This window comes from Salmo salar, chromosome ssa20, assembly GCF_905237065.1.
Source record: "Salmo salar chromosome ssa20, Ssal_v3.1, whole genome shotgun sequence".
Lineage (NCBI taxonomy): Eukaryota > Metazoa > Chordata > Actinopteri > Salmoniformes > Salmonidae > Salmo > Salmo salar.
Window position 1 is genome coordinate 75527762 of NC_059461.1, and position 21852 is coordinate 75549613.

The window sequence follows — 21852 nt, forward strand, 5'->3', positions numbered from 1 at the left end:
TATAGAATTGAGGTCAGGGCTTTGAGATGGCCACTCCAATACCTTGACTTTGTTGTACTTAAGCTACTTAAGCCAGTATGCTTGGGGTCATTGTCCATTTGGAAGACCCATTTGCAACCAAGCTTTAACTTCCTGACTGATGACTTGAGATGTTGTTTCAATATATCCACAACATTTTCCTCCCTCATGATGCCATCTATTTTGTGAAGTGCACCAGTCCCTCCTGCAGCAAAGCACCCCCACAACATGGTGCTGCCACCCCCGTGCTTCATGGTTGGGATGGTGTTCTTCGGCTTGCAAGCCTCCCCCTTTTTCCTCCAAACATAATGATGGTCATTATGGCCAAACAGTTCTATTTTTGTTTCATCAGACCAGAGGACATTTCTCCAAAAAGTAAGATCTTTGTCCCCATGTGCAGTTGCAAACCGTAGTCTGTTTTTTTATGGTGGTTTTGGAGCAGTGGCTTCTTCCTTGCTGAGCGGCCTTTCACGTTATGTCGATATAGGACTCGTTTTACTGTGGATATAGATACTTTTGTACCTGTTTCCTCCAGCATGTACCTACATGTACAAATTACCTCAACTAACCTGTATCCCCGCACACTGACTCGGTACCTGTGCCCCCTGTATATAGCCTCGTTAATGTTATTCTTATTGTGTTACTTTTTAATATTACTTTTTATTTTAGTGTACTTGGTCAATATTTTCCTAAGTCTTCTTGAACTGCACTGTTGGTTAAGTGCTTGTAAGTAAGCATTTCACGGTAAAGTCTACACTTGTTGCATTCGGCGCATGTGACAAATAAAGTTTCATTTGATTTGAACACTGCATGGACTATATTGGGTAAGCCTAGGTACTGTAGTTTAAGCCTGATAAACATCTGAAAGATTGTTCACTCATCAAGTTAGCATATTTATACACATTAGAAATAGGGAGATCATTTGTACAAATAGGACATTAGGCAATGTTTAAGATGTTCAAATGAATGATTATCTTTATAATTCATTCATTTATTCGTTTTTATTTATGTATATCTTTTTTGGAGGGGAAAGTGGGTAGGCTACATTTTGCCTGTAGTCGAACGTCCCTACATTTCTCTGTAACTTACATACACACCGCATAGTATGGTCATGTTAGGTACAGACTGTACTATTGCTCCACCGGATCTTGCGAAGTGCAGCCAGGAAGCTCCATAGAATCCACGTCGCCAAGAAGACTCTCTGCTCCAAACTAGTCTACCAGCCCGACTCATTTCTCAGGGTGGTCGGGCACTTTGACCAAACACTACCCGCAGACGTAGAAACATGGTAAGGAAATGAAAACATAGATTTTGAATGAAGTGCAACATAGATTTAGAGTGAAAGTATTGATAAAGACCCGCTGCCGCTCAGGCCAGTCGTTTTAGGCTTTAAAAAAAAATGTGAATAGCTTTTTTTACGATTGCTACCTGATTGAAAACAAATTTAGACCACATCCAATGAATTAACCTATGCCTGGCTAGTTGTGAATGATCGAGTTTTTGAAGATATTTCAGAAACTCTAGAAATGGCAATAATGTAACAACATGGTATTCAAAAGACTCATGAAGTCTCTGATCGATTGGTCAGTTACTAAATATGCTAGTACTTCAATATGCAACTTTATATAACGATTTTTTTCCTAAACTACTTTATCGCAAATGGCTAATGCCTGGGAATTTCCAGACCAGAGAGAATCATTCATGCACCTCAAATGTGGTGGAATGAGCTTCAGTAAACAGACACGCCCCCATATTAACCCTCCCCACAAGCTTAACAGTTGACTTGGTGCCACTTTGTGAAACTTTGTATCTACTGTAGGCCTACAAGTGTATAGCTGTTATGGTTTGGATACACTTATAGTTTTATTGATAAGCGTAATCAGACTAATTTGAATACATATAAAAAAAAGAGAGAAAAAGGGAAGTGTATCCGACCTGTCTCCATAAAACCACTCAGATCTGGTCTCTGTCAAATCAGATGTTTTATTTATTGTTTCCATTCAACTGATCTGCATATACATAGGAGTGAAGAGTAATCTGGTTAGTATCAAAATAAGATACTGTGTCTAGTATTGGTTAAGTTAGGAGTCAGAGGTAGAATATGACTTAATATATTGGGTTCTCTCTCTCCCTCTGTCCCTCTCAGCCTCTCCGGTTGGACATCAAGCGGAAGCTGACCGCTCGGTCGAACCGTGTGAAGAGTGTGGACCTGCACCCAACTGAACCATGGATGGTTGCCAGCCTGTACAATGGCAGTGTCTGTGTCTGGAACCACGAGACACAGGTAAACAACATTCATTCTCATTTAGGATTCAGGCCTCATTCATTCATCCATTCATTGTAGACCTTGCTGCACATTATGTTCTTGAATGATATATGAATGGATTGTTTCTCTTGGATGATGATGAGCATGATGCTGGTGCTTCTTTTGAATCTGTGTAGACCCTGGTGAAGACATTCGAGGTGTGTGACCTGCCTGTGAGAGTGGCTAAGTTTGTGGCGAGGAAGCACTGGGTCATTGCTGGAGCAGTAAGTGTTATAACACCCTTATAACTGCTTATAATGCATCTATCTGTCCTATTCAGAGTTCCACCCTCTCTCCCTTCACCTTCTCCCTCCTCTCTCTTGCTCTTCTCTGGTCCTCCCCAGGATGACATGCAGATCCGTGTGTTTAACTACAACACTCTGGAGAGAGCTCACATGTTTGAGGCCCACTCTGACTACATCCGCTGCATCGCAGTCCACCCAACACAACCTTACATCCTTACCAGCAGTGGTATGTTGTGTTTTTCTCTTTCTTTCTTTCTCTCTTTCTCTTTCTCTCTTTCTCTCTCTATATATACATAAATTACAAACATCAACCATTGAATATTGTGAACATGATCGTGTGTGTGTGTGTGTGTGTGTGTGTGTGTGTGTGTGTGTGTGTGTGTGTGTGTGTGTGTGTGTGTGTGTTTGTTTGTGTGTCCAGATGACATGCTGATCAAGCTTTGGGACTGGGACAGGAAGTGGGTGTGTGGTCAGGTGTTTGAGGGCCACACCCACTATGTCATGCAGATCGTCATCAACCCTAAAGACAACAACCAGTTCGCCAGCGCCTCCCTGGACAGGGCCATTAAGGTACATACATTATACACACACACACACACACACACACACACACACACACACACACACACACACACACACACACACACTAATCTTTGTGTTTGTAGCACTACAGTTGTTGGTTTGATTATTGTTATGTTGAACTGCTTATAGATGTGTAATGTTTCATGAATTCTATACAGTTGTTGTAAATTATTACCACTACATTTCAGTAATACATTGAAGTATTATTTGGCCCTTGGCTGTTGCAGGTGTGGCAGCTGGGATCTTCCGCCCCTAACTTCACTCTGGAGGGCCATGAGAAAGGAGTCAACTGTATCGACTACTACAGCGGAGGGGACAAGCCCTATCTTATATCAGGAGCTGACGACCGCCTGGTCAAGATCTGGGACTACCAGGTACACATGGAAATAAACATGGAAACACAGTTTATGTACAGTCGTGGCCAAAAGTTTTGAGAATGACACAAATATTAATTTTCACAAAGTCTGCTGCCTCAGTTTGTATGATGGCAATTTGCATATACTCCAGAATGTTATTAAGAGTGATCAGATGAATTGCAATTAATTGCAAAGTCCCTCTTTGCCATGCAAATGAACTGAATCCCCCAAAAAACATGTCCACTGCATTTCAGCCCTGCCACAAAAGGACCAGCTGACATCATGCCAGTGATTCTCTCGTTAACACAGGTGTGAGTGTTGACGAGGACAAGGCTGGAGATCCCTCTGTCATGCTGATTGAGTTTGAATAACAGACTGGAAGCTTCAAAAGGAGGGTGGTGCTTGGAATCATTGTTCTTCCTCTGTCAAACATGGTTACCTGCAAGGAAACACGTGCCGTCATCATTGCTTTGCAAAAAAAGGGCTTCACAGGCAAGGATATTGCTGCCAGTAAGATTGCACCTAAATCAACCATTTATCGTATCATCAAGAACTTCAAGGAGAGCGGTTCAATTGTTGTGAAGAAGGCTTCAGGGTGCCCAAGAAAGTCCAGCAAGCGCCAGGACCGTCTCCTAAAGTTGATTCAGCTGCGGGATCGGGGCACCACCAGTACAGAGCTTTGCTCAGGAATGGCAGCAGGCAGGTGTGAGTGCATCTGCACGCACAGTGAGGTGAAGACTTTTGGAGGATGGCCTGGTGTCAAGAAGGGCAGCAAAGAAGCCACTTCTCTCCATAAAAAACATCAGGGACAGACTGATATTCTGCAAAAGGTACAGGGATTGGACTGCTGAGGACTGGGGTAAAGTCATTTTCTCTGATGAATCCCTTTTCCGATTGTTTGGGGCATCCGGAAAAAAGCTTGTCCGGAGAAGACAAGGTGAGCGCTACCATCAGTCCTGTGTCATGCCAAAAGTAAAGCATCCTGAGACCATTCATGTGTGGGGTTGCTTCTCAGCCAAGGGAGTGGGCTCACTCACAATTTTGCCTAAGAACACAGCCATGAATAAAGAATGGTACCAACACATCCTCCGAGAGCAACTTCTCCCCACCATCCAGGAACAGTTTGGTGATGAACAATGCCTTTTCCAGCATGATGGAGCACCTTGCCATAAGGCAAAAGTGATAACTAAGTGGCTCGGAGAACAAAACATTGATATTTTGGGTCCATGGCCAGGAAACTCCCCAGACCTTAATCCCATTGATAACTTGTGGTCAATCCTCAAGAGGCGGGTGGACAAACAAAAACCCACAAATTCTGACAAACTCCAAGTGTTGATTATGCAAGAATGGGCTGCCATCAGTCAGGATGTGGCCCAGAAGTTAATTGACAGCATGCCAGGATGTATTGCAGAGGTCTTGAACAAGAAGGGTCAACACTGCAAATATTGACTCTGCATCAACTTCATGTAATTGTCAGTAAAAGCCTTTGACAGTTATGAAATGCTTGTTATTATACTTCAGTATTCCATAGTAACATCTGACAAAAATATCTAAAGACACTGAAGCAGCAAACTTTGTGGAAATTAATATTTGTGTCATTCTCAAAACTTCTGGCCACGACTGTACACATGTACACACAGTTAATATGCACACGTACACACAGTTAATATGCACACACAGTTAATATGCACACGTACACACAGTTTATATGCACACGTACACACAGTTAATATGCACACGTACACACAGTTTATATGCACACACAGTTAATATGCACACACAGTTAATATGCACATGTACACACAGTTTATATGCACACGTACACACAGTTTATATGCACACGTACACACAGTTTATATGCACACGTACACACAGTTTATATGCACATGTACACACAGTTTATATGCACACGTACACACAGTTTTTCACACTCTCAAACGAAGAATGGAACACATATGAATATGCACAACACACACTTTTCAGATCAGAAAATACACACACTTGAAGTACTACGCGTCTGTCTACTGATGATATATATTGAGTTGACTGATTCTACTCTCGTCCTCTCCTCTACCTCCAGAATAAGACGTGTGTGCAGACTCTAGAGGGCCATACCCAGAATGTGTCCTGTGTCAGCTTTCACCCTGAGCTGCCAATCATCCTCACAGGCTCCGAGGACGGTGGGTAGTGTAGTGTTTACCTTATCCCTTTGGAATGGAATAACAAGGTGTTTACCTATGTTATAACATAGTAACATTTTAAAGTTGTAACATTGTACCGTGGTAATAACATGGTGTTTTCTTGTCATGTTGACTAGTTCTAGTCTTCCCTGGATCCGTTATCTATGTTTGACCACCCTCTCACATGTAAATCTCTTTCTCTCCTCCCTTCTTCCATCTTCTTATGGACATACAGGCACAGTGAGAGTCTGGCATTCCAGCACGTACCGCCTGGAAAACACACTGAACTATGGGATGGAACGTGTGTGGTGTGTGTGTGGCCAGCGAGGCGCCAACAGTGTGGCGCTGGGATATGATGAAGGCAGCATCATCATCAAGGTACCAACTTAAGGAAACTCTAAACTACACATCAAGAATGATGTGGGGTCAGTGATCAGATTATTAGTATTGTTGGTAATCATATAGAATGCTTGCATTGTTTTCAAACGGGGCCAGTTCGATTCTGTAGGCCGACATATCACCCATGTATGTCCAAGTTGTATGTTCAGCTGGAGTTGAAATATTATGATTTGAACATCACTCCTTCTCTTCCTCTGTTTCATCTTCTTCACTCTCTCCCCCTCTTCTCCCTCTCTCTTCCTGCTCTTCTCCCTCTCTCTCCCCCCTCTCTCTCCTCATCCCCCCGTCCCTCCCTCAGTTGGGCCGTGAGGAACCAGCCATGTCTATGGACTCTAACGGTAAGATCATGTGGGCCAAGCACTCTGAGGTGCAGCAGGCCAACCTGAAGGCCATGGGAGAGGCTGATATACAGGATGGAGAGAGGCTGTCCCTGGCCGTCAAAGACATGGGCAGCTGTGAAATCTATCCCCAGACCATCCAGCACAACCCCAATGGCAGGTCAGTGTGTGTGTGTGTTACCATGTTTGTGTGCATGTGTGTACTAGTTGCTCATCAAATGTAAAAATATATATACAGTACCAGTCAAAAGTTTGGACACACCAACTCATTCCAGAGTTTTTCTTCATTTTTTACTATTTTCTACATTGTAGAATAATAGTGAAGATATCAAAACTATGAAATAACACATATGCAATCATGTAGTTATTACATGATTGATTTGTTAAACAAATCAAAATATATGTTATATTTGAGATTCTTCAAAGTAGCCACCCTTTGCCTTGATGATAGTTTTGCACACTCTTGGCAGTCTCTCATCCAGCTTTACCTGGAATGCTTTTCCAACAATCTTGAAGGAGTTCTCACATATGCTGAGCACTCATTGGCTGATTTTCCTTCACTCTGCAGTCCAGCTCATCCCAAACCATCTCAATTGGGTTGAGGTCGGGTGGTGGAGGCCAGGTCATCTGATGCAGCACTCCATCACTCTCCATCACTCTCCATCACTCTCCTTCTTGGTCAAATAGCCCTTACACAGCCTGGAGGTGTGTTGGGTCATTGTCCTGTGGAAAACAAATAATAGTCCCACTAAGCGCAGACCAGATGGGATGGCGTATCGCTGCAGAATGCTGTGGTAGCCATGCTGGTTAAGTGTGCCTTGAATTCTAAATATATCACACAGTGTCGCAAGCAAAGCACCATCACACCTCCTCCTCCATGCTTTACAGTGGGAACCACACATGCAGAGATCATCCGTTCACCTTCTCTGTGTCTCACAAAGACACGGTGGTTAGAACCAAAAATCTCAAATTTGGACTCATCAGACCAAAGGACATATTTCCACCGGTCTAATGTCAATTGCTCGTGTTTCTTGGCCCAAGCAAGTCTCTTCTTATTGGTGTCCTTTAGTAATGGTTTCTTTGCAGCAGTAATGGTTTCTTTGCAGCAGTAATGGTTTCTTTGCAGCAGTAATGGTTTCTTTGCAGCAATTCGACCATGAAGACTGCGGTCTCCTCTGAACAGTTGAGGATGAGATGTGCATTTATTTGAGCTGCAATTTCTGAGGCTGGTAACTCTAAGGAAATTATCCTCTGCAGCAGAGGTAACTATGGGTCTTCCTTTCCGGTGGCGGTCCTCATGAGAGCCAGGTTCATCATAGCGCTTGATGGTTTTTGCGACTGCATTTGAAGAAACTTTCAAAGTTCTTGAAATTTTCCGCATTGACTGACCTTCATGTCTTAAATTAATGATGGACTGTCGTTTCTCTTTGCTTATTTGAGCTGTTCTTGCCATAATATGTAACCTTTATTTAATTATTCAAGTCAGTTAAGAACCGACTCTTATTTACAATGACGGCCTACCCCAGCCAAACCCAGACGACGCTGGGCCAATTGTGCGCCGCTTTATGGGTCTCCCAATCACGGCCGGATGTGATACACGGCCGGAGGGACTTGGTCTTTTACCAAATAGGGCTATCTTCTGTATACCACCCCTACTGTACCTTGTCACAACGCAACTGATTGGCTCAAACACATTAAGAAGTAAAGAAATTCCAGAAATGTACTTTTAACAAGGCACACCTGTTAATTGAAATGCATTCCAGGTGACTACCTCATGAAGCTGGTTGAGAGAATGCCAAGAGTGTGCAGAGCTGTCATCAAGGCAAAGGGTGGCTACTTTGAAGAATCTCAAATATATTTTGATTTGTTTAACACTTTTTTGGTTACTACATGATTCCATGTGTTATTTTATAGTTTTGATGTCTTCGCTATTATTCTACAATGTAGAAAATAGTAAAAAATGAAGAAAAACCCTGGAATGAGTTGGTGTGTCCAAACTTTTGACTGGTACTGTATATATGCTATTTAGCAGATGCTTTTATCCAAAGTGACTTACAGTCATGCGAGCATGCATTTGTATGTACTGGTGCGCCCCGGGAATCGAACCCACAATCTTAGTGTTGCAAGCACCATGCTCTACCAACTGAGCCTTACAGGACCATAAATGGACAGTATATGTGTGTGTGTGTGTGTGTGTGTGTGTGTCAGTGGAGGCTGCTGATGGGAGGATGGCTCATAATAATGGCTTGAAGGGAGTAAATGGAATGGCATCAAACGTGGTTTATATGTGGTTGATATCATTCCATTGACTCCATTTCATCCATTACTATGAGTCGTCCTCCCCTCAGCAGCCTCCACTGGTGTATGATCACACACTAACTAGTGTCGTGTGTCTGTGTGTATGTGTGTTACAGGTTTGTGGTGGTGTGTGGGGATGGAGAGTACATCATCTACACTGCAATGGCCCTGAGGAACAAGAGCTTCGGTTCAGCACAGGAGTTTGTCTGGGGCCACGACTCCTCAGAGTAAATCAAGTCAACCGCACACTGACCACTCATACACAGTCATCTATGGACCATCCACGGTCTAGTATGGTCAGGCTGACTTAACCACTGTTGTTTCTATGGCAGGTATGCTACTCGGGAGAGCACCAGTATGGTCAAAATCTTCAAGAACTTCAAGGAAAATAAGTCTTTTAAACCAGACTTTGGGGCAGAAGGTAAGACAAACATATCATATTTGATCCAGCATGAACTGACTCCCTATGTGTGGGTGTGTGTGTGTGCATGCAGATGATCTGCTGACATGTTATACCAAACGATATGTGTGTATCATCCCCTGCAGGTATCCATGGTGGGTTCTTGCTGGGCGTGAGGTCAGTGAGTGGTCTGGCCTTCTACGATTGGGAGAACACAGAACTGGTCCGCCGCATTGAGATCCAGCCTAAACACGTGAGTCGGCTACAGTAGTTAAACTGTTATTAATCCACAGGTGATCTGTATCAACTTTCAGACACATGACGATTTACAGATTATAGCAGGTCCAGGCAGCACCTAGCTCAGGTCAAGAGGGTGAAAAGCCACCTACAGCGCCCAACCCTCCTCTAACTTCCTCCCCACAACGATCCAACCCTCCTCTAACTTCCTCCCCACAGCGATCCAACCCTCCTCTAACTTCCTCCCCACATCGATCCAACCCCCACTTCACAGCTACCAAACCCTCTTCTAACCTCTCCACAGCGACCCAACCCTTCTCTAACCCCCTCTCCACAGCGACCCAACCCTTCTAACCCCCTCTCCACAGCGACCAAACCCTCCTCTAACCTAGTCTCCACAGCGACCCAACCCTTCTCTTACCCCCTCTCCACAGCGACCAAACCCTCCTCTAACCTAGTCTCCACAGCGACCCAACCCTTCTCTTACCCCCTCTCCACAGCGACCAAACCCTCCTCTAACCTAGTCTCCACAGCGACCCAACCCTTCTCTTACCCCCTCTCCACAGCGACCCAACCCTCCTCTAACCTAGTCTCCACAGCAACCCAACCCTTCTCTTACCCCCTCTCCACAGCGACCCAACCCTCCTCTAACCTAGTCTCCACAGCGACCCAACCCTCCTCTGACCTCCTCTCCACAGCGACCCAACCCTCCTCTAACCTAGTCTCCACAGCGACCCAACCCTCCTCTCCACAGCGACCCAACCCTCCTCTGACCTCCTCTCCACAGCGACCCAACCCTCTTCTGACCTCCTCTCCACAGTGACCCAACCCTCCTGTAACCACCTCTTCTTTCCTCAGGTCTTCTGGTCAGAGTCTGGGGAGCTGGTGTGTATCGCCACGGAGGAGTCTTTCTTTGTGCTGCGCTACCTGGCTGAGAAAGTGGCAACAGCACAGGAGACTAAGGAGGGAGTCACCGAGGATGGGATAGAGGATGCCTTCGAGGTGAGACTACGCGACATCTAGTGATTAGATTCTGGACAGGACAATTTATTTTGTATTTCTACTCTAACATTTTCTTCTATACCTATATCTCTCCCACTCTCGGTCTCTCTCTCCCCCCTCACCCCACTTTCTCTAGGTGTTGGGTGAGATTCAGGAGGTGGTGAAGACAGGTCTGTGGGTGGGAGACTGTTTCATCTACACCAGCTCAGTCAACAGACTCAATTACTACGTAGGAGGAGAGATTGTCACCATCGCCCACCTGGACAGGTAAGACTATACCTACCTGCTGAAACTGCTACAAACCATTGACCTGTTCACCTCAAATGACCTGTTATGCATGTGTTTCAGTATTTCAAATCTCGCTCAACTCTTACAGTTCCCTAGGGCCTAAAACATAAAGGATTCATGCCTTACAAAATGTTATGTCAGAATGTCATTTCCTTAAGTCATTGTGTGTCATGTTTCCTTTCATTCAAGCTATGTGCTCACCTTAATACTGGTGTTGTATTGACTCCCCTGTCTGTCTGCTATAGAACTACAGTTGAAGTCAGAAGTTTACATACACCTTAGCCAAATGCATTTAAACTAAGTTTTTCACAATTCTTGACATTTAATCCTAGTAAAAATTGCCTGTCTTAGGTCAGTTAGAGTCACCACTTTATTTTAAGAATGTGAAATGTCAGAATAATAGTAGTAAAATGTTTCAGGTAGCCTTCCACAAGATTCCCACAATAAGTTGGGTGAATTTTAGAGCATTCCTCCTGACAGAGCTGGTGTAACTGAGTCAGGTTTGAAGGCCTCCTTGCTCACACACACTTTTTGAGTTCTGCCCACAAATGTTCTATAGGATTGAGGTCAGGGCTTTGTGATGGTCACTCCAATAACTTGACGTTATTGTCCTTCAGCCATTTTGCCACAACTTTGGAAGTATGCTTGGGGTCATTGTCCATTTGGAAGACCCATTTGCAACCAAGCTTTAACTTCCTGACTGATGTCTTGAGATGTTGTTTCAATATATCCACAATTTTCCTTCCTCATGATGCCATCTATTTTGTGAAGTGCACCAGTCCCTCCTGCAGCAAAGCACCACCACAACATGATGCTGCCACCCCCATGCTTCACAGTTGGGATGGTGTTCTTCGGTTTGCAAGACTCTCCCTTTCTCCTCCAAACATAACGATGGTCATTATGGCCAAACAGTTCTATTTTTGTTTAATCAGACCAGAGGACATTTCTCCAAAAAGTACGACCTTTTTCCCCATGTGCAGTTGCAAACCGTAGTCTGGCTTTTTTTTGTGGTTTTGCAGCAGTGGCTTCTTCCTTGCTGAGCGGCCTTTCAGGTTATGTCGATATAGGACTCGTTTTACTGTGGATGTAGATACTTTTGTACCTGTTTCCTCCAGCATCTTCACAAGGTCCTTTGCTGTTGTTCTGGGATTGATTTGCACTTTTCGCACCAAAGTACGTTCATCTCTAGGAGACAGAACGTGTCTCCTTCCTGAGCGGTATGACGGCTACGTGGTCCCATGGTGTTTATACTTGCGTACTATTGTTTGTACAGATGAACGTGGTACCTTCAGGCATTTGGAAATTGCTCCCATGGATGAACCAGACTTGTGGAGGTCTACAATTTTATTTCTGAGGTCTTGGCTGATTTCTTTTGATTTTCCCATGATGTCAATCAAAGAGGCGCTGCATTTGAAGGTAGGCCTTGAAATACATCCACAGGTATGACTCAAATGATGTCAATTAGCCTATCAGAAGCTTCTAAAACCATGACATCATTTTCTGGAATTTTCCAAGCTGTTTAAAGGCACAGTCAACTTAGTGTATGTAAACTTCTGACTCACTGGAATTGTGATACAGTGAATTATAAGTGAAATAATCTGTCAATAAACAATTGTTGGAAAAATATATTGTGCCATGCACAAAGTAGATGTCTTAACCGGCTTGCCTAAACTATAGTCTGTTAACAAGAAATTTGTAGAGTGGTTGAAAAACGAGTTTTAATGACTCCAACCTAAGTGTATGTAAATTTCCGACTTCAACTGTATGTACTGTACCTGTCTAAAATACTGGTGTTGTATTGACTCCCTGTCTGTCTGCTATAGAACTATGTACCTGTCTGTCTAAAATACTGGTGTTGTATTGACTCCCTGTCTGTCTGCTATAGAACTATGTACCTGTCTGTCTAAAATACTGGTGTGTATTGTCTCCCTGTCTGTCTGCTATAGAACTATGTACTGTACCTGTCTGTCTAAAATACTGGTGTTGTATTGACTCCCTGTCTGTCTGCTATAGAACTATGTACTGTACCTGTCTGTCTAAAATACTGGTTTTGTATTGACTCTCTGTCTGTCTGCTATAGAACTATGTACCTGTCTGTCTAAAATACTGGTGTTGTATTGACTCCCTGTCTGTCTGCTATAGAACTATGTACTGTACCTGTCGGTGTAAAATACTGGTGTTGTATTGACTCCCTGTCTGTCTGCTATAGAACTATGTACTGTACCTGTCTGTCTAAAATACTGGTGTTGTATTGACTCCCTGTCTGTCTGCTATAGAACTATGTACTGTACCTGTCTGTCTAAAATACTGGTGTTGTATTGACTCCCTGTCTGTCTGCTATAGAACTATGTACTGTACCTGTCTGTCTAAAATACTGGTGTTGTATTGACTCCCTGTCTATCTGCTATAGAACGATGTACCTGTTGGGCTACATCCCTAAGGATGACCGTCTGTATCTGGGTGATAAGGAGCTGAACATCGTCACTTACTCTCTGCTGGTGTCGGTGCTGGAGTACCAGACTGCTGTAATGAGGAGGGACTTTGGGATGGCCGACAGGGTCCTACCCACCATCCCTAAAGAGATGAGGACCAGGGTCGCCCACTTTTTAGAGAAACAGGTGAGACTGGGAGGGTGGGTGTATTTTTACATTTTTGTGTGTCTTAACGCACACCATTTCTGTGTGTGTCCTCTCCAGTGTCTATGTGTATCTTTTGTGTAACCCTTTCTCCTCTCTCCATCTCTCTGCAGGGTTTCATTCAGCAGGCCCTGGCTGTGTCCACAGACCCAGAACACAGGTTTGAGTTGGCTCTGCAGCTAGGAGAACTGAAGATCGCCTACCAGGTGGCTGTGGAGGCAGAGGTGAGACAACACATAAAGAGAAAGTCTTGGAATGCAAGGGAAGTATTGAGAAATGTAGGGCCAAATGTGGATATTTGCAGACATATTTGGAGACCTACAGGATATATATACCTAAAGGGTATATCTTATCATATTTTTAACTAATCGAAAGCAGAGTGAATAGGGCTTCTGTTTTGTGTTTGTGATGAATGTCTTTCTAACATGACATACCTGTTCCCTCTTTCTCTTCCCCCCGTCCCTTTCTCTCCCTCTCCACATCCTCTCTCCCTGGCACGGTGCCCTGCAGTCGGAGCAGAAGTGGAAGCAGTTGGCAGAGCTGGCCACCACTAAGTGCCAGTTTGTCCTGGCCCAGGAGTGTCTGCACCATGCCCAGGACTATGGGGGGCTACTGCTGTTGGCCACAGCCTCGGGTAACGCCAACATGGTGGGCAAGCTGGCAGAGGGGGCAGAGAGAGACGGCAAGACCAACGTGGCTTTCCTCACCTATTTCCTCCAGGGGAAGTAAGTGTGTTTAGGGAGAGAAGGGTAGATGTTACAGAGGGAGGTGAGGAGGAGTGAGCAGAGAGTACTGGTTGGTGTTTAACTTTTAAATGTACATCAAATGTACATCATCATCTCTCAATAAATTGTTCTTATCGTTTCATCATTTATAATTCATTATTGGATCTTGGTGTTCTTTATGTTTATGATCTGGAAATGTCAATGTCCTTGGTTTCATCATTAGTCATTGTATTTCCATATTTCTGTTTTTTCCTTCTAGACTGGACAAATGTCTGGAGCTCCTCATTAAAACCAACCGGCTGCCAGAGGCTGCATTCCTGGCCAGAACATACCTGCCCAGCCATGTGTCTAGGTACAGCACTGGCAGGTTGACCTTGATTATCTCAATCTTGCCCTGGAGACACAACTTGGCTAAATTGGCTATATTTAAAAAAATGCATGAAAACAAAATCTAGCTTTTTGATCTTAATTTAAGGTTAGGGTTAAGCGTTCGGGTTAGCAGTATTGTTAAAATCTGAATTTATGACTAGTGACCACTCTGCAGAGCTACCTCCAGCACATGATTCAGAAAAACGCTAACCTGCACAGCTGTGTGTGTGTCTGTGTGTGCGTGCGTGCGTGCGTGTCTATGTGTGTTTGTCTATGTGTGTCTGTGTGTGTCTATGTGTGTGTGCGTGCGTGTGTGTGTCTATGTGTGTTTGTGTGTGTCTATGTGTGTGTGTGAGTGTGTGCGTTCGTGCGTATACATGTGTTCTGACCTCCCTGTACCTCCAGAGTGGTGAAGCTGTGGAAGGAGAGCCTGGGGAAGGTGAACCAGAAGGCAGCTGATGCGTTGGCCGACCCTACAGACTACAGCAACCTGTTCCCCGGCCTACAGGAGGCCTTCCTGGCTGAAGACTACCTCAAGGAGACCAACGTCAGGCTGAGACCTGCCGCAGAGTACCCTCTCATCACCGTGAGTAGATACACACATCTTGGGCACATTGTGGCAAAACTTTTGCAGCCGTTTTGGATCATTTTCTTCTGTTTCATACCTATTTAACACAACCCTGATTGAACATGTTCTTTCCATCTTACACTGAACAAAAATATAAACACATGTAAAGTCCCCTGTTTCATGAGCTGAAATAAAAGATCCCAGAAATGTTCCATGTGCACAAAAAAAAATGTATGTTTACATCCCTGTTAGTGAGCATTTCACTTTTGCCAAGATAATCCATCCACCTGACAGGTGTGGCATATCAAGAAGCTGATTAAACAGCATGATCGTTACACAGGTGCATGTTGTGCTGGGGACAATAAAATGCCACTCTAAAATGTGCAGTTTTGTCACACAACACAATGCTACAGATGTTTCAAGTTTTGAAGGAGCCTGCAGTTGGCATGCTGACTGCAGGAATGTCTACCAGAGCTGTTGCTAATTTCTCTACCATAAGCCGCTACATCGTTATAGAGAATTTGGTAGTACGTCTGACCGGCCTAACAACTGCAGACCACGTGTATGGCGTTGTGTGGGCGAGCGGTTTGCTGATGTCAACATTGTGAACAGAGGTGGTGGTGGGGTTATGGTATGGGCAGGCATAAGCTACGAACAACAAACACAATTGCATTTTATCGCAATTTGAATGCACCCATTGTCATGCCATTCATCTTCCGCCATCACCTCATGTTTCAGCATGATAATGCACGGCACCATGTCGTAAGGATCTGTACACAATTCCTGAAAATGTCCTAGTACTCACCAGACATGAGCATGTGTGGGATGCTCTGGATCGACGGGTATGACAGCGTGTTCCAGTTCCCGCCAATATCCAGTAACTTCGCATAGCCATTGAAGAGGAGTAGGACAACATTCCACAGGCCACAATCAACAGCCTGATCAACTCTATGCAAAGGAGATGTGTTGCAAAGCATGAGGCAAATGGTGGTCACACCAGATTCTGACTGGTTTTCTGATCCATGTCCCTACTTTTTTTTTTAAAAGGTATCTATGACCAACTGTATTGCCAGTCATGTGAAATCCATAGATTAGGGCCTAATGAATTTATTTCAATTCACTGATTTCCTTATATGAACTGTAACTCAGTAAAATCTTTGAAATTGTTGCATGTTGTGTTTATATTTTGTTCAGTATAGTTATGTTAGTTATGTTATGTAGTGTGTTAGCAACACCTAGTGGTGCAATACTAGCCGAGCATTATAGATTAATGTGATGCACTGATGAAGACACAATGTATGCGGCCACCAGTAAAATACAGGTCAATGATTTGACCTTTACAGTTACCATAACACCTTTGTACCTCTGCCCTTGTTTTCTGGTCAAATAAATCATATTATAATAATGCTTGTTATTATAGTATAAGTCTTGTACAGTACTTGTAATAGTACTGTCGTAATAATGCCTCGCCGCTCCCTGCTCTGCCTCGCCGCTCCCTGCTCTGCCTCGCCGCTCCCTGCTCTGCCTCGCCGCTCCCTGCTCTGCCTCGCCGCTCCCTGCTCTGCCTCGCCGCTCCCTGTTCTACCTCGCCGCTCCCTGTTCTACCTCACCGCTCACTGTTCTACCTCACCGCTCACTGTTCTACCTCTCCGCTCACTGTTCTACCTCTCCGCTCACTGTTCTACCTCTCCGCTCACTGTTCTACCTCTCCGCTCACTGTTCTACCTCTCTACTCTTCAGTCCAATGAGAATAGGAATGTCCTGGGGGAATCTGCAGACTATGTGCCAAAAGTAGTGCCTGCTGAACCAGAGGTAAAGTCTGAAATCTCACACCTACTGGAATACTGGACATATCACAGCTGTGATATGTAGTACTCCTTACATAAGACCTAGTTTAGACAACCATTCAGTGTGATTTGTCAACTTGTCAATCTTAATTAAACTACATTACTGTCACTGTTCTAGGTTGCTGGGAGCATGGATGAAACCCCTGTATTGGAAGCAGTGGTAGAAACCCCTGTAATGGCAGCAGTGGTGGAGGCTGCAGCTCCAGAAGCTCCAGTAGTGGAAGAGTCCATTGTCATGGAAGAGGTAGAATCTGTTGCAGCTGCAGTAGTGGAGTTTACCCCAGCAGTAGAAGAATCTATCCCAGTGACAGTAGTGGAACCAACTATGGCTGCAGTGGGAGAATCCATTGAGCTGGCAGAGGAGGAACCCATTATTGTTGAAGTGGAAGCTCCCAAGCCAAAGGAGGCAACATTAGTGGAAGATACCATCACTAAGATAGAGGTTCTTGTCACCATAGAAAATGACACAGAAGCACCCCTCTTGGTGCCAGAGGTAGCACAGTCCACCCCAGAGGAAGAAGTCATAGCAACACCAGAGGAGCCTGTTGAGGAAGGACCTGCAACAATGAAGTCCATAGCAACAGATGCACCTGTTACAGAGTCGGTCACAGAACCCATTGTAACAGAAGCACCAGTTGCCGAGGAAGCGCCAGTGCCTATAGCAACAGAACCAGAACCTGTTACCATAGAAGCGGAGGTGGAAGCTGAAGCACCCTTTGCCGCAGCAGTACTAGAAGTCATAGCAACAGAACCCATGGTTACAGAGGAAGTAACAGAACCCATAGCAACAGAACAAGCACCTGTTACCATAGAAGTGGCAGTGGCAGCAGAAGCACCCTTTACTGAGGCAGTAGCAGAACCCATAGCAGCATCTGAAAAAGCTCCAGTCATTGTAGAAGAGAATGAACCTTCCCCAGCACCACTCATAGACCTCGCCCCAGCCATAGACCTAGCCCTAGCACCACTCATATGCCTAGGCCCAGCCAGAGACCTAGCCTCAGCCATAGACCTAGCCCCAGCCATAGACCTAGCCCCAGCACCACTCATAGACCTAGCCCCAGCCATAGACCTAGCCCCAGCACCACTCATAGACCTAGCCCCAGCCATAGACCTGGCCCCAGCACCACTCATAGACCTAGCCCCAGCCATAGACCTGGCCCCAGCACCACTCATAGACCTAGCCCCAGCCATAGACCTAGCCCCAGCACCACTCATAGAGCTAGCCCCAGCACCACTCATAGACCTAGCCCAAGCACCACTCATAGACCTAGCCCCAGCCATAGATCCAGCTACAAACCCAGCTGTAGAGGACGAGGCTGCAGCAGCCCCAGCAGTAGAGCCCCTACCAGCCCTCACCCAGGTGGTTCCACCAGGCGCAGAGCCAGCCCCTGCAGCCCCTCTAGCTGCCCTCTTAGAGGGTAAAGGTGTGGAGGAGGCAGCCCGTCTAGCTGCCCTCTTAGAGGGTAAAGGAATGGAGGAGACAGCCCCTCTAGCAGTAGCAACAGCATCCATGGACCTGCATGATGAGGTAAACCTAACCAGTCTATACATCCTGTCATGACTTACACAGTATTTAGAATGCTAATCTATATTGGAAATCATCTTTTGATTTGTATTGATATTGAACAATGATGTACTCTATATAAATGTTACGGGACAACAATGTACCAGCAAGGTAGTTCACCCTCGCCTACAGTTTTCCACTGACTCACATACATGACTTATTCCTCCAGGGCCTTGACGACCTGGACCTGTTTGATCTGGATGATGACATCGACATCACAGACGTCAATCTGGACGATGACTTCTTAGACGACTGAAAGTCTTGGTGGAGAAATGTCCTTAAAGTGACCAAAGAACACAGTGTTGTTCATACTCCTAGTGAATGGGAGTGTGTGTGTGTGGGGGGGACAGGGGTGTTTTTACCTTTACAGTGAAACTGGTGAAAGGTGGGGTGGATGAGTTCATGTCTTTCCATCTTTACACATTAACTGTGAAACACCGTGGGATAATGCTTTGGGTGATAATGGGGTGGACTGGGTTCATTAATTTGGAACAAACGGAAATGTTTTGAAACGGGAAACAAATTTGCCTTCTTATTGAACAGGTCAAATGTACTGTGTCAAATCAATTTCTCTGGTTTCGCACATGCTGAACACAACCCGGGGTTGTATTCATTAGTCGTATTTCATTGCTAAATATTTTGCAATAGAAACTGTTTACTCCAAATAGAAAACAAGTTTCTATTGCACAAATTCAGGTTGGTTCCTAGAGTAAACTTTTTCCATTGCAAACATTTAGCAATGGAATCCAACTAATGGGGCGGCAGCATAGCCTAGTGGTTCGAGTGTTGGACTAGCAACCGAAAGGTTGCAAGATCGAATCCCCGAGCTGACAAGGTACAAATCTGTCGTTCTGCCCCTGAACAAGGCAGTTAAACCACTGTTCCTAGTCCATCATTGTAAATAAGAATTTGTTCTTAACTGACTTGCCTAGTTAAGTAAAGGTAAAAAAATGGTTTTGAAATCTTTTGTTTAGTACTTCATCCAACTTTCACATTGACCTACAGTAAAGAATGATAGTGTTGACATGTTCACCTTATCCTCTCACATAGGAATAGTTTACTACTGTACCTCTTACCGCTAGCTAACCAGGCTTTGATCCATCTTTCATTAGTTAGGTTAGGTCCTCTCCACAGGTCATGAGCTTGTCTTCAGTATACCTCTACATGTCTTGGCAAGCATGCTGCATCTGCTGTTTTTAATAAGGAACCTATTTCATTGTTACAGATGTGAACCCAAGTGCCTTATGTATGACTGGTCTAGAAAATGTTGTGTAATTAACTGTTATCAAGTCAATAAAGATGACAAGTGTTTGTCTGAATCAGGCCATAGGAATAATTCAGATTCAATAAATGTATATAAAAAAATGTATTTTGTATGTACATGCATCATGATAATTAAACAGCTTACAGTCAGTTCCAATGTTGAGATACAGTATGATTAAGGTTATGGACAAATGACAAGGTTGAAATGCAGAAGTGAATATCTGCACTGTGTCGATAGAAGACAAGCTTGGTGCATCCCAATGATGTGCACATTTTGATGCCATTCAATGGCTATGGACACTTGGCTTGCAAGTGGTTCATATGAGCTCCATAGTTCCAGGACTAAGTAATTCTCTGTTTACCGTAATTGTCCAGTTGATTAAAGATTGGGTCATGGATAGGCAGGCCATTGGGGAGAATGTCACTGCTCCGTTGGTTTATTGTTGTGGGTGTGAAATGTATGGGACGGTTAGATGGAGCTATGCTGTGATGTGACAGAGCTCTCCAGTGGTTAGGTGTGGTGATGCATGACGGTCAGACGGAGCTCTCTGCGGAAGTCTGTTCGTAGGCCTGCAGGGCCAGCACTACGTATCCTGCCCTCTGGGACTCCCGCTTCGCGTAGATCTGGTGGGGAACAGACACAAGAGGTTAAACAAAGGGTTACTGTGTATCACGTCTACCAATATGGTGACTAGTGCAACCTATAAATCCGGTTCTGAGATACACTAGTGTCTGCTGGTAGGGCCTCACGTTGAGCAGGTCCAGTCCAGAGGCCTGTTGGCTGGAGGCCTCCTGGGCTGTCTCACTGTGTGGATGGACCTTGTTGAACGGACCCACCAGACTCACTGCATCCTGCCATCTAGAACAACACAACCAGTGTTAAGAGATGTTACTCTGGGCTAACAATGACAGTTATGGTGTTATTAAATCATTACTTGTCCCAATGCCTACAAAACACTTATAACATTTGGAGTCATAAACAGATGGCATGGGGTGTCATGTAGAAGAAAAACAAGCCTCTTAACACAGTGTTCCCAACAAGGGGTACTTGGTCTATCCACAGGGGGTACCAGGAGATTCATGCGACTATATGCTTACTTGTAAAATTCACGAGGGGATACTTCAGGGGTACTCCGGGCAGAGCTAAATTCAGTGGGTGCTACAGTAACCGAAAAAGGTTGGGAGCCACTGGTCTAACACACAGACTCACAGGTCTTTCTGCAGCATGTCTATGATGAGTCCATCCACCCTCCTGGCATTGACCAGGTACCAGACCAGGCCTTCAATATGTCTGGTGGAACGCAGCAGATCATACTTCCCCATCTTCTCAAGATCCTCATAGGTGGCTGCATGCCCTGGACAACAGAGCACAGCCAATAGGGAGAGGGTTTTACTAACTGCTAATGGGTAATAATAACTGAAGCATACATCTGGACAGCCTGTTGAGGAGTGTAAAGGCAGTGGTCTTTTACCCTGATGTATTCTGAGGAGTCAGGTTCAAACTGGACCTGGCACCGATCCAACACATCCTCATGACGATCCTGGCCAAACACCATCTTCAGGTTCTCCTCCTTGAAGACAGGGGGTGCTGTGAGCCTGCGGCCCTCTTTAGGGAAGTAGACCTGCAGGATCCTGTCTCTCTCCTCCCACGATGCCTTCCTCAGTGTCCCGGTGGGTTCCCGGATCACTATGAACCGCTCCTGGAAACACCAGGTGACCATGGAAGAGAGAACAAAACATGACAAAAGAGCACTAATTGTTTGAGGCATTGTAAATATTGGTTATGTTGATGGGCACAAACCATTACACACTTTGCCTGTGGTGTACTGTATGTTGAATGTAACGTTGGTGGACACAAACAAACACACTTCCTCGATCTCCTACCCTGTGTGGTATGTTGAAGGTGATGTCAGTGAAGACGTTTCTGGCTGTGTCCATGCCCTCCAGGATCTTGTCCTCAGACAGGACATCGTTGATGGGCTTCCTCTCCGGCAGCACTGGAGGCATCTTCAGCAGCCTCTGGGCCTGCTCCCTTGCACTCTGGGTTGCCTACAACACAAACAGGAACACATTAACAAGACTGACACTACAGGGATGTAATCTGCCAAATGAAATGTTCCGCATGACAGACAAACTATCTGCCCTACCATGTGTATGTGTGTGTCCATACCTCCTTCAACTGTGCATCTGTCATAAGTTTGTATGTGGGGGGCTTCAGCTCCTGTTTGATGG

The 21852-nt window shown here is 44.9% G+C and overlaps 1 protein-coding gene across 1 annotated transcript; it reads left to right on the forward strand.

Annotated features, from left to right (window-relative positions):
* The first annotated feature begins 1081 nt into the window (after positions 1–1081).
* Positions 1082–19680, forward strand: LOC106592201 (coatomer subunit beta'). The gene is made up of 22 exons (XM_045703939.1): positions 1082–1306; positions 2165–2302; positions 2461–2547; positions 2668–2794; positions 2990–3138; positions 3378–3524; positions 5587–5686; positions 5922–6064; positions 6384–6583; positions 8838–8948; positions 9054–9142; positions 9268–9374; positions 10217–10360; positions 10497–10627; positions 13059–13266; positions 13398–13508; positions 13795–14009; positions 14269–14361; positions 14784–14964; positions 16687–16758; positions 16912–18321; positions 18527–19680. The coding sequence occupies exons 1-22, from the start codon at positions 1304–1306 to the stop codon at positions 18611–18613; spliced, it is 4053 nt and encodes a 1350-aa protein (XP_045559895.1). The 5' UTR covers positions 1082–1303; the 3' UTR covers positions 18614–19680.
* Positions 19681–21852: the final 2172 nt, after the last annotated feature.